Source organism: Echiichthys vipera, assembly GCF_963691815.1.
Source record: "Echiichthys vipera genome assembly, chromosome: 17".
NCBI lineage: Eukaryota > Metazoa > Chordata > Actinopteri > Perciformes > Trachinidae > Echiichthys > Echiichthys vipera.
Genome location: NC_139842.1, coordinates 21,596,626 through 21,615,464, shown reverse-complemented (window position 1 = coordinate 21,615,464; position 18,839 = coordinate 21,596,626). Strand labels below are relative to the sequence as shown.

Sequence of the window (18,839 nt, the reverse complement as noted above, 5' to 3'; positions counted from 1 at the left end):
GTGCCTAGATGCCTGAACTACCTCAACTGGCTCCTTTCAACTCGGCTCTACTCCGAGTTCCTCACGGATGGCTGAATTTCTCCCCCTCTCTCTAAGGGAGACTCCAGCCACCCTCCTGAGAAAACCCATTTCGGCCACTTGTACCCGCTCTAATCAAATGAACGGTACACGCAGGATGTTGAATGGAATATACTGTAGTGCTTTCCCACCTTACAATTTGTCTCCACTCATGATAGTGGAGGAGCAATGCAAGGCACCGTCCATCAGGAGCAACCCCGGGTTCAGTGTCTCGCTCAAGGACACTTCAACATGCGGACAAGAGGAGCCGGGGATTGAACCTCCAACCTTGAGATTTAATTAAGGACCTGCTCTACCTCCTGAGCCACAACCACCAAGACAACACTGGATCAGTGATTAACCACGCAGACGTGTCAGTAATCAGGAGAGGATTTATTAAACAGCACAAAAGTCTTGATACTTCCACATGTACACAAAATCATAAATATCCCCCAAAACCAAAGTTACACCCTCCTTCCTTCCACGGGATCCAAGTCATTATTTCAACGCGATAATAAACCAGATTATATAAACCACATATTAATTAACCATTTACACTTGAACTGAACGATCTACAGTAATAAGACAAAAAGATGTTAGACAGTCGCTCTGTGGGGTCAAAACCAAAAGCAGTTGTGTTCGTTAATCCCGGTTATTGTAGATATAAAAGAAATCCTACGCAACCTAATGTGCTATTTACATCTGTCCTCTAAAAACTCTTCTTTACACGAGCGTGCGACGGGCTCCGAAATCAAAAACCTTCATGTTTGGCAAACGGACAACCTTTTAAAATGGTGTTGGATTCATTACTTGAAACAAATTGTTTTATGAGTAGTCATTCATACACTTTAAACTAATAAAACACATAGGGCCTTAAAGAAAAACCAAACACCATGAGCTCTTCTTTTACCTGCAAGGAAACGTTTTAATAACGTGTGACAGTGCAATCTCCTGCTTTCTGTCATCATGTCATACTGTATGGGTTATAGTTGAAGAAACATCAGATGGTGACAGTGTGGTCGACTACTGATGAGCTCCTTACGAGGATAACCATTTGTCACCGTATTTGGATTCTGGATTCACCAGTTTCTGCACCGAGGCCTACTTCCTGACACCATGTCGGTTACAGAGGAGTTTCAAAACCTTACCCACTTCCTCCTTGCAACATGGAGTCCTTGGGAAATCGCTCAATTCTGACAGAGAATCTAAATGGGATGAAACTCTAAACTTACTCTGTAAATATGCTAACTGTGTGAGCCGTAAGCTAGTTTCACGTGTTTTGTTGGATCAGTTTTTAATATTTGACTTAAATTAAAGCGGTCTTGTCTTCTGTCCGAACTCTGCCGTTTCACCGTCTCAGGTACAGGCCTAGAACACCTGTGGGTGAGCACTGACAACCGTGCCATCTTTCTTTTGCATAAATTGGTCATTGTCATGTGCATCTTTTTCATCTGCATACTTTTGTTAGTTAAGACTATGAAGTAGAGGTCTTCACAGGTCCAGAGTTCTGAACCAAATCCAAAATGGACCCATAGAAAAACTAACTCAACATGAATTACTTAATTTTCAAAAAGACACCCAGTTGCCATGGTTGTTAGGATAATTGGACTGAATTAGGCCACTAAATACACACCACTTTCACTCCAATTGCATATAGGTAGCGCACACACACATATATGCATGTGCGCACACACTTGGACACACTAGAGCCCGACCTAACGATGACCTTTTGAGGCAGATACCCACATCTGAAAGTTATTAAATGTAATTAGCCAATCTGGCCAAGAGGCTCTTTAACAAAGTGCAATTTTGAATGAATTTTGAATCCTTTAATTGTGTTTATTGGACCATTGTATTGAGTATATGTCGTGTGTGGGACATTTTACAGTACAACCAAAAACTGCTCTCATGGACAATGGAGATACCTTTTTAAAATGTCCCCTTACATATCTGATTGAGTCATACAACAAATCTGTTATGAGCTCATAGCAGTTATGGCCAATTTATTGGTCAGGTTCCAGACCCCGTGAACTCGCGATGACCTCTACTACGTAGTCAAGATCACCTGTCATCCTTTATTAAACCTGAAATGAGGCCGATGGAAGAAATAAATAAATAAAAAAAGACTCCATGTTAACATTATTTACCCAAATTGTTAAGATGAAGTGAGGTGTGTGTTGGGGTGTACTAATGTAATCAATAATAATATTCCAACCAAAATCAGCTAATGACTACAGCAGGTGATTTTATTCTACAGCTTTGAAAGCAATGAAAGAAATTTTCATTTTTTTTAAAACACTAACCCCACTTCAAACGGTTTCATTAGCTTGTGTTTTTTAGTCGTCATGGTCTAAAACTGGCCTTCAGTACCAGCTACAGGTTTGATCTGGGGCTCAATCATGACGTTCACTTAAAATGCAACTCAAAAAGTGGACTTAAATTGTTTGAGAGAAATATATTTAAAAAAAAAAGAAAAACAGCGTAAATGAGAACTCATCCAAACACAATGTTGCAAATGTGGAAATCATCAAGTCTCGATGAGAAATATACTGCATTTTAAGGCCTCGGCCCATCTGTTGCTCTGTCCTTAACCTGTTCAAGAAGGATCATTAACACCAACGTAAAAGCATAAATCATCTTGTCAAATACAGAAACAAGCCATGGCCAAACTGCACTAGGAGACCTAGAAAGAAACATAAATAAATACTATTATTGAGAAGACTCGAGGGGGTTACAATATTAAGGCAATGCAGTGGCATGTTCTTGGTGTTTTCTCTCATGGAATTCTGGACATTTAAAAAGAAGAAAAAAAGCAAACATCACACATAATTAAATATACTCATCATTTGCACATGGACAAACAAAAGGAAAAAAAATCTTTAGGGTTTATGCATCCACAAAACCTGACAGCATTTCCCTCGGCTTGAGCTGGACACCCTGCTCTTCACAGTGACACTGGACCCCACATTCTCACCCTGCATTACTTCCACCGGATTTCCGTTGTCAGAAAGCACACAAACCGCCTCCACAGCCTCATCTGGAGCACTCTTACAGCACATTTCACCCCAGTACAGTGCAATTCTCAAGGTTGCCTCTAAAAAAAAAAAGGAATTACAATCCCATGACTTGTGGGTAGCTAACAGGGCTGGCGCTGTGGCGAAATAAAACGACTAGAATTTAAAACAAAATAAAAACCTCATTACATGACAAGGGAGAAATCAGAAGGGATTAAAGACTGTGTGGTCCAGAGGATAGGTCACACCTCGCTCTAGTGAATGTAGGCTCTGTAGACGGCAGATATATCATTGTCTGACTGGTCCAGTGCCTTAGCCCTCTTGTAAACCTGCAGAGGAACAGAGAAAAAAAGGGTTTCAGTCTTGCACATGCTTCACTTCTGTTATTTCAGCATTTATTCATGTATTATTAGAAAGGATTCAGTATTACTGCAGGTGTAGGAAAGCAAGCAAACACTGGCAAAACACACGACGGCTCGGACAGAAAAAGGTGAACACCTAGACCCTGGTGAGTGGATTCATAGGTTACCATGCTACTGTGTTGCATCACTTTCCTGTAAGCGGTCTGATAATGTATCACAAAGAACCGCGCACTACGACGTGGAAGTGTTGTAAATAGTATGGGTTTGGTGACAACACGTGTTTGGGTAGTACTGAGCAAACGACTGGATAAACCAACACTTGGTTTATACTGCTGGAGTTGTGAGCGTTTGTTAAAAGATATTTTGATTTATTTTTCTGCTGTTAAACGTGGACTCTATTACTTTATTTATTTATCAAGACATTAGTGCGCATGCGCCGCGGTGTATGCAGCCTGTTCTAGTCGCTCCTGCTTACTTTTACTTTGTTTTCAACTTTTCTCCTTTTTACTTTATCTTACTTTTTTCTTTTTTCTTTTAACATAGTTGTTTATTAGCCTCTCTCTTTAAACATGCTTGTGTGGAGAGTTTTTGTTGTGGCGTTTTTGGTTGAATCGCTGCTTTTACTCCGCCACACGACGGTTGCTCAGCAACTCCGCATTGTTTACTCCAGGGATCAGCTGATAGAGCTGAAGCCGGCCGGCTCGGCTACGGTGAAGGCGGACATCCCTGCTGAACTATGGAGGAAAACACACCGTGGAGGCAGAGGGAAAGGATCGCTACGGCGGAGAAAAGGAGCGAAACACCGGAGACTTATGGAGAGGAAGACATTCAAGCCGTGTCTCCCATCTCTCATCATGGGCAACGTGAGATCACTGGGGAATAAGATGGACGAGCTAACAGCGCTAACCCGGAGTCGTCAGGAATACCGGGAGTGTAGCCTGATGATTTTCTCGGAGTCGTGGCTACACGCGGATGTTCCTGACCACAATATTTCCACCGAGGGCTTCCACACTGTCCGGGCTGACAGGGACTGCACTACGAGCGGCAAGCGTAAAGGAGGGGGGCTTGCTGTTTACGTGAACAACAGGTGGTGCAATCCTGGTCACGTTACCATCAAAGACCGCATCTGCAGTCCGGATATCGAACTGTTATCTGTGGGCCTCCGTCCGTACTATTTACCCCGTGAATTCTCTCATGCTATCGTTGTGGCTGTTTACATTCCCCCGTCCGCTAACCCAACGTCGGCATGTGACGTCATCCACTCCACAATAGCCAGACTACAGACCGCACACCCGACTGCTCTGATTATAATCTCGGGTGACTTCAACCATGTCTGCATTAAAAAGACACTGCCGAAATTCACCCAGTATGTGACCTGTACAACAAGAGAGGAAAGGACCCTGGACCTGTTGTATGCTAATGTGAAGGACGCATACACCTCCACGTCCCTTCCCCCCCTGGGGAGATCAGATCACAACCTGGTGCTTCTCACCCCCTGCTATGTGCCTCTAGTGAAGAGGCTGCCTGTGACCACAAAGACAGTGAGGACATGGTCAGAGGACTGCTATGAGGCACTGCAGGGCTGTTTTGAGGTGACAGACTGGAATGCACTCTGTGAGCCGCATGGAGACGACATTGATGGGCTTACTGAATGCATCACAGACTACATCAATTTCTGTGTGGACGGCATTGTCCCAGCTCGGTCTGTGCGTTGTTACCCAAACAACAAGCCCTGGGTAACCAAAGACATCAAAGCCACTCTGAACCAGAAGAAGAGGGCCTTCAGAGGTGGCAACAGGGAGGAGCTTCGGGACGTTCAGAGGGAGCTTAACAACAAGATCAGAGAGGCTAAGGACAGCTACAGGAGGAAGCTGGAGATGAAACTCCAGCAAAACAACATGAGGGAGGTCTGGAGTGGCATGAAGACCATCACAGGCTTCAGACCAGCTAGCGGTGGATCCGATGGCAGTGTGGCTGGGGCTAATGAGTTGAATCTGTTCTTCAACAGGTTTGACACTGCAGCCCAGGCCCCTGCTGTCTCTCCTGCTGACTGTCTACAGCCATCACTGCTTCTGACCCCCCCTCCTCCTCCTGTTAGCACCTCATTCAACGTCATGAGACCCTCACACCCATCCCCCTCTCTTCACACCTCTCCTGGCTCCCCTGCTACCTGCCCTCCTCTCACTCTGGACTTCAAACCTCCCCCTGCTCAACCTGCACAGTTTACACCGCTTCAGGTACGGAGACAACTGAGCAAACTCCACGCCGGTAAGGCTGCAGGCCCTGATGGTGTCAGTCCACGGGTTCTCAGAGCCTGCGCCGAACAGCTATGTGGAGTTCTACACCGCGTCTTCGAGATGAGCCTGAGCCTCCAGAGGGTCCCTGTGATATGGAAGACGTCCTGCCTCGTTCCAGTGCCAAAGACGCCGCAGCCCAGCGGTCTCTCAGACTACCGACCGGTGGCACTGACGTCTCATATCATGAAGACCCTGGAGAGACTCGTCCTGGAGCAGCTCAGGCCTATGGTCAGGCCACACCTGGACCCCCTGCAGTTCGCCTATCAGCCCCGGATTGGAGTTGAGGATGCCATCATCTACCTGCTTAACCGTGCCTACACCCACCTGGACAAGCCGAGGAGCACTGTGAGGGTCACTTTCTTTGACTTCTCCAGCGCATTCAACACCATCAGGCCTGCTCTACTGGGTGACAAGATGACGGCGATGCTGGTGGATCCCCCCCTTGTTTCCTGGATTGTGGACTACCTCACTGGTCGACCACAGTACGTGCGCCTGCGTCACTGTGTGTCAGATACAGTGGTTAGCAGCACTGGCGCACCACAAGGGACTGTTCTCTCTCCTTTCCTCTTCACCCTTTACACCACGGACTTCAGCTACCAGACAGAGTCTTGCCATCTTCAGAAGTTTTCTGATGACTCTGCTGTAGTGGGATGTATCAGTAAGGGTGAGGAGGCTGAATACAGGGCTGTGGTTGACAACTTTGTCACATGGTGTGAGCTGAACCACCTGCAGCTCAACACAGCAAAAACCAAAGAGCTGGTGGTGGATCTGAGGAGGACAAAGACACCAGTGACCCCAGTTTCCATCCGGGGGCATAACGTGGACATTGTAGAACACTACAAATATCTGGGGGTGTTCATTGACAATAAACTGGACTGGACTAAGAACACTGAAGTCCTTTACAAGAAGGGACAGAGCCGCCTCTATTTTCTGAGGAGGCTCCGCTCCTTCAACATCTGTCGGACCATGCTGAGGATGTTTTATGAGTCTGTGGTGGCGAGTGCTTTTCTGTTTGCTGTAGTGTGCTGGGGCAGCAGACTGAAGGTTGCAGATGCCAACAGACTCAATAAACTGATCAGAAAGGCCAGTGACATTGTGGGGGTGGAGCTGGACACCTTGGCTGCAGTGTCAGACAGGAGGATGCTGTTGAAGGTGCGGGCGATACTGCAGCATGGCTCTCACCCTCTCCACAACACTCTGGCTGAACTGAGGAGCACCTTCAGCCAGAGACTGATTGCTCCTAAATGCACCACTGAGCGCCACAGGAGGTCATTCTTACCTGTGGCCATTAAACTGTACAACTCATCTCTTTAATTACCGGACTCTTGACTACTTCAAAACAAAACAAAACAAAATATAAATATCTGTTCTCATTTCATTTCATTTGCCATAATAACCTAATTGTACAGTGTATATATCTCAGATTGTATTTTCACACTCACCTCAGATTGTTTACTTGATTGTTTATTATTTATTTGTACTGTATTTTATTGGCTATTTATTAGCTACTTTAGATTTATCTTAATTGTATTTTATTTGAATCCTTACTTTATTTTATTCTACTTATTCATCTTTATGGCTTGTTTCTACTGTGCACGGAGCATTCGAACAAAAGAATTTCCCCCCGGGGATCAATAAAGTATTCTGATTCTGATTCTGATTCTGATTTTCTCCATTTTTGGGATTCTCTGTTCACCACGGAGGCATGCGACAAAAAGGTTCTCTTCATGAATTCCAGGAAAACTTGGTAAGTAGTTGATATACAAAAAGGTAATTTTGAGAGTGAAGTATTCCTTTAATGTTCTACAAGTTAATACAACTAAGACCTCTCACTTTGAAGCCATCATGTTAACTAATGACAACTTTAAACTGTATTTGTTTGGCAGCATGTGGAATGTTCCCTAATTCATTTTAACCAAGGAAGGTGGTTTGTTTGTCACCAGTTCACAGTAAAAAACGAAAGACAAGATTCAGTTTTATTGCTGTAAAACAGGGATGTCAAAGTCAAATACATCAGAGGGCCAAAAAAACAAATTTGCTACAAGCCGAGGGCCAGACTGGTTCAATGTTTATTAAAACATATTAAAATGATTGCCTATAACCTATTGAACCAGGACCTAACACAGTGTACCGTATTATATTTAATAATTAAATGAATAATCCAATATTTTTGTATGGCTCTGTCAGTAATTTCAGGTGAAAACATTTTTCAACAGGCTCACAGACAAAAACAAACTTCCTTCAAAGAGAAAACAGTTATCCTGTACATTAAATAAATAAAATAAAGCAATATTTTCTTATGACCGTAGTTATTTCAAGGAAAACATTTTCAACAGGCAAACAGCAAAAAAGAAAATGTCCTTCAAAAATAAAATGTTTTCCTTAATATCAAGATAAAGACACAAAGCTTTGCCCTTTACCTCCGTGAACATGTGCTCTGCCTCCCACCGAGCTTGAAACACCCTGTTCTCATCGTCCACCTTCCCTTTAGCCATTATTGGGGGGGGGGGGGGGGGGGGGCTGAACGTTGACATCTGCCCTGAATGCTTAAGAATATTGAAGACGGGGCGGCCCACTTGCGGCGCTACAGTGAGTTCGCGGGCTACCGTTGCATTGTGGGTAATGTAGTTTTTTGCGTGAAAAACACCAGCAGGTGGCTGTGCCGAATCTGGCCCGCGGCCCTTGACTTTGACACACATGCTGTAAAACCTTTCCCATACAGTAAGAACAATCCTAAATTGTACCTCATTGGCAGCTGCAGCCATTGGGGTTGGATGGTTGGCCATGTCGCCCATGGAGATGGCTAGCCTCAGGTCCTTCTGAATGTGTTTCAAATAGTAGTCTGGCTTAAAGTTGCCCTGTAAGATATCTGGAAGAGGAAGGAAGAAAGGTCTATATTAGCCCAAGTGCAAACATATTTGAACCATTTAAAAATGGACCGATGTTGACGTGATCCTGTATAAAACAATCGAAAATAAAAACCCTAATAACTAGAGTGTAGAAAGCTAAGCCTTCTGTCTCTCCCGTCATCACTTTACAAGGTGCCCGGTTCATGAAAATATTAAAACGCCTTTACAATCATAAAAATTAGCATATCTCAAATTCTTAAAAAACTGAACAGTTATAAAAACAGCGTTAAGAAATATCTTATTTAGACAGAAAATTAACTCTTAACTCGTAAATACACATTATAAAAGACAACCAGTGAGCAAGGTTCAGGTGAATAAAAAAAAAGACTCTAATCGTCTTTGTGTTGACTTACTTTGGCATTTCTGGTCCACAAAGGTGCTTGCCATCTGGCCCTGGCACAGGATGTCCAGGAAGGTCTGCTGTGATTGGCCTGTTGCCTGGGCCAGTGTTAGCCCCTCTGCAATGGTGGCCATGAAGCTACCCTGCACCATGTTGAGGATCAGCATCATCCTCGCTGCGTTACCGGCTTCACCTGAAAACAGACACACACACACATTTATAAACCAGTAGGAATTTGACCCAACACTGAAAAGTAAATTGTGAACACATCCAGACGTGTCATAGTGAACTGCGAGCTGACTGGTTAAAGTACACCCTTCTTACCCAAGGCCATAAAAAAAAAAGTCTGCCAGTCTGGGTAAGACATGCGCAGTGGAACTGGAGCTCCGCTGTTGGAGGGTTCTAGCAGATGGTGCTACAAATAAAAGTGGTGGTTTTCGCTCAGGAACTCTTTGGGTGCGCCTAGGCGGTTTCCTTCTTTCTTTCTATGATATGGCGCCACCTTTTGAGCCTCACGATGTGTCAGACCCCAAAGCTCAGACTTTTTTGGGTCACTCAGCCTCTATCTACTAGTTTTGCACTTACCCAGGAAGAACGAGGTCTTGCCCATGGCCTGGAAGCAGCTGCTGCAATCCTCGTAGACAGTTCTGTCACCAGCTGCCAGGATGACCAGCATCCCATCATTGGAGAGCTGCTGGCTGCCCGCCACTGGAGCCTCCAGGAAACGGCCGCCCCGCGATGTAATCACCTAACATTCAAAGATTGAATAACAATCTAAACAGCAATACTTATACAATACATATTTCGGATGGAGAGGAAACGCCACAACCATTTGGCGGGTTTGGAATAGTTCCTGATGGCAAAAAGCTATGAAAGTATGCTGATTTCAATTGTATTTTTTTTTAACTTCAGTGAAGGCTGTGAAGAAATCGTGGCTACTTTGGCGCTGTGTCAGTGTGTACCTGGGAGAGTTCTGTGATGGTCTCTGGGTCTACAGTGGACATCTCTACGTAGCATTTGCCTGGCCTGATTCCCTGCAGCACTCCACTGGGTCCCAACACCAACTGGGGAAAAACAACACAAAGGTATTTTATTTATCCATAAGCCGGTGACTCAAACTTCCAGAGGAAGCCATTTACTGTAGATGAGCTTGTACTCACATCCCTGGCAGCCTTCGGGTCAGAGACGCAGGAGAAAGTGATATCACACATGGAGGCCACCTCTGCAGGGGTTCGGCCTAACCTGGCACCCTCCTGGATGAACAGGTCACACTGGAACACAGCAGACAGGAGTCATTTACTGAATCATCAGCAACACAGGGTACTTCTATGGTTTGCCAACATATGCGTTGAATAGTTCCCAGGGAATGTAGACTAGTACTTTTGCTTGAAATGTCCAGGTCTAGTTCGTACTTTATATTGTGATTCAGTTGACCTATTATAGGACTACAACTGCTACTTCTGTCCATCCTATTTAACAACATCTACTGCATGACTGTGTCCGTCCTGAGGTTACTTAAGGTTTGTTGGTTTTTGTGATTTTTGGCTATAGAAATAAAGCATGTCATCCTGGCTTCATGACCACTAGGTTTTCATTTTACAATACATATCTTTTTCATTTTAGAACCCCTAAAATTGAGACATGGTCACAGATGTTAATGACACTCAATCAGACAAAATATCAGTAATGATTTTAAAGTGGATAATGCAGCTGCCTGTGTGACAGGGACACCGTGTTGCATTACAGTACCTTTTCTGCTGTGCGATTCCACACTGTGACGACATGACCCATTTTCAACAGGTTGGAAACTATACCGCTACCCATCAGCCCCAGACCAAGGAACCCTATCCTGAAGGGCAGAGTCCAAAAAGAACAAACATGAGCAAGCAAATATTGCTTCCATAGCATTCATATGTCTGTGTGATCCAAGCTAAATACATCAGTGAGCCATAACATCAGTAACAGTAATCTTGATAAAGGTACTCTGTAATGCTGCAGTGAGTATGAGTGAATACCGTTTATCTGTTGGTGTGATGCTGCCGTTGATGGCTGTGCTGTCTGCTGCTTGGATAGATGTTGACCCTGTGTCCTGGACAATCAAAAGCAACACTGTCAATTTCCCACTGAAGGGAAAGTGAAGCCCTATCTAGCTTTGCTATAGCCTCGTGAGACCATCCTGATCTGGCGAGCACTGGTAACGTGTGGCAGAGAAAATTTGGAGAAGTTTGCAAAGTAACCGAACCAATCAGTGGTTTAAGGTGGATTTAAGTGTGACGAAACGAGAAGCGACTGATCAGCGTTAACAACATGGTCGCTTCCGCAGATGAGATGAGCGCAGCTATCAAGCAAACCCCTCACTAACAGTTTTTTCTCTTGGATCCATCCGTTGGAATATGGACCAGGCACTTGACATTGTGCCTTTTATCCGTAAATTCACGTTGGACAAACAACATTTTGTTTACTTTCTGAGATTTGCCTCAACGTTAGTACGTCATACCCTTTGTTGATCTGATTTGTTGATTTGGCTCGTATGTTGGTGATAGACAGATGGTTTATCCAATCAGCAACCAGTATTTTCATCCCTCCCCAAAAGATCTCAAAAGAAGAGTTCCCAGATGGATGTGCTGAGCTAATGTGAATCAATCCATCTGGCAGGGCCAGGTTAGATTTGCTTTATTAATGAAACTAAATATGTTCCTTAAATGTTTTTATTGAAAACACTACAGTTTAAAATCAAAGTCGTAACATTTAGACCAATATACACTAGTTACCTCTTCAATGATCTTCAGGCGCTTGCTAATGGGTTCCATGGATGAGGCTGGCTGTGGTCAGTGAGGAAACAACAATTATACAATCATGTCATAAAAAAACACAAACACAGCTAGGCAACATCTGGTCAGTATCAGGTTCAATGTCTGAGTTGGTGTATTTAATTGGTTCCTCACCAAGTCATACACTTGAAAAATGTAATGACAGTTATTTCTGTTTATTTTGTAGCCACAATTTCATAGGTATTAAAGAAGCTAGACTTCCTGTGCTGAATGTGGGCACAGGTCCATGTTAAGGGCTGAATGGAGAGACTTCAGAGCAAACCATCTCACAGGCTGACAAAGGATTTATCAGTTTAGTCAGGGGCTGTTTCAGTTTAACTGTAACAGGCCCACATGATGGGGTGCAAGGCAGAGACACTGCTGCCTCGAGGAAACTCAGCTTGGGTGTGTCCAGAGAGGGGTGAAGATCTATATCACTACTGATCAAGTCAGAGCCAAGCTGACACACTCATGACTACAGAGTCTCTGATCGGTTATCAAACCAGATCAGACATGAAAGGTAATTTGAAAAGGAGAGAATATCAGAGCGTGTAGATGTCAAAATGTTTAAACATGCATCCTCTTACCTTCTCAGACTGGCTGAGTAGGAAGTGATGGAAATGTGGGTCATCCTTCACAGGCTGTAACAGAATAAAGAATGTACTGAGCTGACACAATATAGAGAGCAGAAACCATTTAGTCTACACTGACGCATCAGGGCTCCCATCATGGTACAAACCACAACGTTCTGGTGAGAGATTTGGGAGCAATTCTAACCATGACCTAAAAATCTGCCCTGGAGTGTTAATGATGAAAAGCTAATTCAAATTATTGACTGTTCCTAATTTCCTATATCCAAACTCCATAACCAGAGCGAACCCTGTACGTGTGCAACTATCATTCCGAGTTTTAAAAAAAAACTGCATGTTAGCCACATTGGCGGACCTTAAGAATATTCAGACCAATAGGGAGCAAGAGGAACACAGCCTGCTTTTAGAAAGAATTATAGGTGCACCAATAACATGGGTTTACAACCGACACAAATGCACATGCTGGATACTGTATATAAAATACAAAGGATGACAGGCCTCTAAAGTGACAGTATGTGAAAATGACGTTTAAGGCGTATACAAAAACAATGTGTATCCGTAGAAATGCCTCTAATACTGCCTAAAATGCAGACCATCGGTAAGCACATCTAGCTATGCACAGATCAGATACAATCTAATTAAACCCAGAAAAAAAATCTACTTTAAAAAGTAGTTTATTTTTGTACTCGTTCAGGTATGACTGTCAAACAAGAATATAAAAGAAAGGCAATCGTTCTCTGTATTTGTTCATGCTTTGCAACCCTGGGCCAGGCCATACAAGGACGACAGCGATCACATCCATACAGGGTCAGTAGTACACAGCTGTTGAAAAACAGTAATAATAAACACATTGGTATCAGATCGGGACTTGCCCGCAAGTTCAAGTATCGGAATAGGTAAGAATAAAAATGTCCAATTCTCTCCATGTTAGTGGAAACTGATGAATTCTATACAGAATACAACAAGTTTGCCGTCATAGATCCATTTTTACAAACAAACAAACATTTATTTACTTAGTTTTGTTGTTTTGGTTTCTGAAAGCAGCAAATTTCCAGCACAGATGATGAGAGGAAATGCAGAGAATGAAAACTGAAAAGGAAACGAGTAGGATCTGTTTATAAATTCACCAGACCATAAAGAAGGCTGAGGGTAGCAGCACTTCTGCCGGCTGCCTGTGTTTAACTGACACACTAACTATATTTTAAAAACATACTAATTAGGGCGATACACAATATCCTCTGGATAAAACTACTACTTTTGGACCCAGTATATCACTATATGATGTTTTAGAAAATTCCAAAGTTGTTTTGTGCAGCAACTGCAGCAGCAAACTCACTATTTTTGAGGTTTGTGAAAATGTTTCCACTGACATGAAGATTAACAGTTCATGACTCAGTCCATATTTGGTCGCATGCTTTTTTGTTGTTGTAGTAGTGGCGTGCACACACAGGTTTAAGGGCATTACATTCAGAGTGGTCATCAACCCTGGTCCTGAGGAGCAGTTTGGCTCTCATCATTACCAGACACTCATTAGGAAGCAGGAAGCAGAACAGGAAATAACACATTTCAGGGCCAACTGAATCAAACCTCAGCCTCCTTTTGAGCCTCCACATACAGAGTTGGTGACCATTTCAACAGCACACGCCACACAAACAGTTTCAGTAGTCAAGAGTTAGCACCAAAAAGGTCAGAAGGGAAAGGTCTGCAGTTGCTGGTGATTAAAGCCAAAGCTTAAGGTCAGGTAGAAGAACAACAAGCCAAGGCAGGCTTGTTGGGAGGGGGTGTTCACCTACACTGCTTTCCCACTTGAATCCTGAGCCAGGTCCGTCCCCCAGCCTCTCAATAGTGGACGGCTCTGGGTCAGAGTCAGTTAAGTCCTTAAGGAGGAGAGAGACACATATTCACCTTTTTAAGGTCCATGTCTGCCATAGTGGGGAATGTTTTTGGGTCATATATTAAGGAATATAGAAATATAAGATCCCATTCACCTCCACTGTATTGGGTTCAGTAATCTAAGACTTCTTTAAATCTGGATGAACAAAGCCACAGTGATCTAAAGTGATAGATATTACTAAAGGCAAAAGAAAAAATGGGATTATTGTCGTTTAGTTCAGTTTCTCTAAACTGTTCATATCTGTACGGGAGGGCGGAGCTAAGCGTTTAGGCAGCGTTGTTTTAATGGCATTAAGCTAAAAAAGGGAAGGGAACATTGTCAGGCGACCAAGATGTAACAATTAACTTAAATGAAGGGAAAACCCACTGTGAGAGGGTCATAGTACTGAACTTTAACACTGACAGCACCCAAAGACAAGAATAATGTAAACAGTGCTGCATCTGCAATACTAAACCTCAATCCTGTCGATACCATGGCGACCTGTTAATTAAAAGGTTGCCATGCCCAAAAGAATACACTGCTTCACTGTATATTTTATTCTAAATGTAATAACATAATTTATCATGGAAGACTTGAAACTAGTGATTTAGACCATAAATTCAACAGGAAAATGTTTTATGTTTAAGTAAATCAAATGAGAAGTAGGCTCATTTTCTCATTGACTTCTGTTTGAGTTCCCTCATGCAGGTTTAAAGCACTTCCACGCTGCCTTTCCCGACCTGGAAGTTTCGTCCAGCTTTATTATACATTATGTGTGAAACAGGACACTGAATACATATTACTTTGATGACAACACTAATGCTCAAATTCAAAAAGTGGAAAACAGAATAGAACATAGAATTTAATAAAGGTAACGATGATACTTGACAGAAAAAAAGAAAATAAAATCTAAGAGTTTTTAATACCTTCTGAGGTCTTTTTGATGATAGTGAATTCAATGTTTTATGACTATTCAAGAACTGCATTTTACAAAACGCAACAAAAAAAGTTACCTTGAGACCGGACTCAAGTAATTTGTAGTTGGTCAGAATAAGTGATAGTGATGTTGTGGTTATTAATTTTCATTCAGTTCTCATTTGTGTAAACAGGTGGCCCAAACTGGCGCCTAGCATTTTAAAATACTTTTCCATTATTTATAAATGCATTGCATGCCTTGTGATTTTTTGTGAGCTTGTTCATTTCCCGGGCACTGTTTGGATGAGTGTTGTTTCCCTACTGCCAAATGCTAAGAAAACTTCTGCTTCACCGTCTGGTTTCTAACCACTGATTCAAGCTACTTGGAGTGACCTTCTCTACAAAATAGCTTATATATTTCAGTAAAAATCTATTTAACTAATGCTTGAGACAACAATGTCTTAACTTGTTAGTGTACTACTGACCTTCTCAGAGGGGTCCTTCAGGGCACTGAGATCCTCATCATCTTCCTCCAGTATTTTCAGCGGCTTGTTGGGGGCCTTCTTTCCTTTTGGCTCTCCTTTGCTGTCTGAGTTCTGTTAAAAACAAATATTATTATTTTATGTTGCTATTTTTGCACATCTAGGCTGTTCTCAGCAGCCTGACACCTGTTTGAATGCAGGCTGGTTCTAAAATAAGCAGAGTACAGACACTGAGCAGAGACCATTTCCCAGATAGTGGATGCACTCATTCTGGTGGGCAGATGGCATCGACAGGGACCATGTGTCCACCTGAAAAAACATTTGCTGAGAATGAAGGTGACACAAAGAAGTATTTTCTCAAGGAGGCTTGGAAGAGTCATTGACTAAAGTCTCACTAATGCCCCTTTCACACATGCACTGCAAATATCCAATTCAATGGGACCAGACAGCAAACAGAGTTTACCCTTCAAGCTCTCTAGTACAAAATCCATTTAATCTTCGAGTAAGCTCACGCGCGAATACTGTTGCTCATTCTCCCGCGAATGCAGGAATGGGCGTGTCGGTGTCGTTTCTATCCCGCTGTGGCCAACAACGGAAGAACACAAACCCATTCTTCCGCTATCTCTGCTATCTGGCTCAGCGCTGCCCAAAACAAGTCGGAATGTTAACTTGTGCCGCACAATCATTCTCCAGCACAACACTGTGGAGATCTGGCAATGCGAGACCATGAGTTATAGGACAAACCACCACCCCCTCACCTGTTCTTTCCCCTTTGCTTTCTTTAGGAAGTCTTCTACTGCATCAACCGCCTGCTGGAAGCGCTTTCCTTTATTTATCTTGATCATCTCCTCTTTGTGGGCATGGTAGGGCTTCAGCTGTTCTACTTTGATCCAGGCACTGGGCAGACACACAGAAACACAGCTCTTACACACTTGATGGAGAAGGAAATGCAAAATCAGTCAGAACAGATATTTAACCACCAATACTTACTGGTCTTCAGTTCCAAAGAATTTCACAAAATGGCATTTTTTGCCCCTGGGCTTTTTCAAATCCTTGGGAGGGCTGACAACCTGGAATGTAAATAAATATAGGAGTCCAGCGTTAGCATAACATTGGCCATGCAAATGTTTGAATAGATTCAGCTTTGGACCCATCATGGGCATGTTTTTACCTTCCCTGGCCATGGTGGGTAACGACCAAGCTTCCCCCTGAAAGAAGAGAAATATATAATTAGCCCTGGTAGATTAAAATGTTATTTTGTGTCGGCAGAAAAAAAGTTTTCCAGGCTGTATCGACCAGCACCAATAATTTCAAATAAATACCCAGCTCCTCTTGCTGCTGGTTCTCACAATACAAGATCACAAATAGTTCGTCAGCACTGTAAAACATGTCAGCTATATTAATCTAGGGGTATAAAGAGAATTAACCAAACTCTCACTGCACAATGCAATGGAAGTACGTTCAATGATGGTCTGGTCATTATGCAATGGATGTAGAAATGTTTCCTTTTGCCACATTACAAGAGTGTTGCGTTTAGAGAGATGTAAAAGCAATTCATGCAGCAACTCAGCTTACAAAAAAGTCATATGTTAAGCAACAAACGAGACTTAATATGATTTTGGGGTAGTTTTGTTGATAACACCGTCAGGAGAAACAGACTTGTGCTAACGTCACAAGACAACAAGAGGCGACGGTATCCTTTTATCCTATCGTGTTAGTCACCTGTCTGAGTTAAAGTGAGCCAAATTCAGACTGTGCGGGAACTTGTAAACCAGTAAAGAAAACACGACAGTTGTCTCCGCAGAGGAAAAGGCGCAACAGTTAACACGGAAGAAGCTGACGTCTTTACCGTACAGTAACTACAGTTAACTTAGTTAACGTCAGATATCCGCTGAAGCTACGGTGCTAACGCTAGCTAAGTTCGTCACAGTCAACAACATCTCTGCATTGGAAATATATACTTGGGGAAGCTTTTACGTTATAGATAAAGCAGTCGGCGAGTAAATACAAATGTTAAAAGACTGCTTAATACCCTGAAAGACTATCTTGTTTCGCTGTAAACCGTTTACGTCGCGCGTCCTAGCTATGAGCTAACGAGGCTGCTGGCTGAGTCAGCTCAGTGTGTTTGTGTTGACCATCAACTAACCGAAGACACTTCCACTAACGACGCCTGCTTCACCAACAACATGACACGGTAACCTTTCACTAACTCATAAAACACTTCTTTGGGAAATGCAACAGAACTCAGCAGAAGTAGCTGCGTTAGATAATATTTAAAGGTTATCTCACCACACCAGGTCCCCGATCCTCAGATGCACCGTCGCCATCTTACAACTTTAATAAAACGTCGCACTGAATGAGAGGAAAAGACAACACACACCCACTGATCACATGCGAGGACACGCCCCAAGCCCCTACGTCACATCCGCCCCTGGCTTTGTTATTATTACTGCGATTAAAAAAAAGGTTGGAAACTAGTTTCTAATAAACCTAATATACAATGGAAGTCAAAATTAGACAACAAATGTAAATGCTTGAATTATTCTGAGTTCTTATTAGTTATTTTCTTTGTTCAGAATTTGAGTGTAGCATGTTTTTTTAAAAATAAGCAAGGCACTTAAAGAAAAACCTTTATTTTGTAAAAAAAAAAAAATAAAAAAAAAATCCCTCCCAGTTATTGGTGTTATTCTGCACCTAGTGATAATTGACTTAATTGTTAGATACACCCTATTTATCCTGGTTACTTTGCAAGATGTCAGCTGCTCTAAGGTGACTGAAACCCTGATACAGCAGGTTGTCCAGATGAAGGCCAAAGGGATGACCCTCCATCAGTGAGAGGTTGGGCGTTCACAGTCTGTGATTTCAAGAATATTAAAACTTTACAAGGACACAGATTCATTTAAGTCCCTCAAAAAGGCCGGTCGTCCACGTAAAACAAGTGACTATTGCTTAAAAGTTCCCTTTCCCCCCATAATCTCATCTCATCTCATCTTCAGTCTCTTATCCGGGGTCGGGTCGCGGGGGCAGCAGGTTTAGCAGGTGACCCCAAACTTCCCTTTCCCGGGCCACATTAACCAGCTCTAACTGGGGGGTCCCGAGGCGTTCCCAGGCCAGTGTGGAGATATAATCTCTCCACCTGGTCCTGGGTCTTCCCCGAGGCCTCCTCCCAGCTGGACGTGCCTGGAACACC

At 43.1% G+C, this 18,839-nt stretch overlaps 1 protein-coding gene across 1 annotated transcript; it reads right to left on the bottom strand.

Annotated features, from left to right (window-relative positions):
• Positions 1-431: 431 nt before the first annotated feature.
• glyr1 (glyoxylate reductase 1 homolog (Arabidopsis)) lies at positions 432-17,998 on the bottom strand. Its single transcript, XM_083930561.1, has 16 exons — positions 17,939-17,998; positions 16,821-16,857; positions 16,640-16,719; positions 16,408-16,546; positions 15,653-15,763; positions 14,173-14,256; positions 12,377-12,430; positions 11,751-11,801; positions 10,995-11,068; positions 10,729-10,828; positions 10,140-10,250; positions 9,942-10,043; positions 9,565-9,727; positions 8,993-9,172; positions 8,475-8,599; positions 432-3,400 (listed from the first exon to the last, which is right to left on the bottom strand). Exons 1-16 carry the CDS (start codon positions 17,974-17,976, stop codon positions 3,326-3,328), a joined length of 1,524 nt encoding a protein of 507 aa, XP_083786687.1. The 5' UTR covers positions 17,977-17,998; the 3' UTR covers positions 432-3,325.
• Between the last annotated feature and the right edge of the window lie 841 nt (positions 17,999-18,839).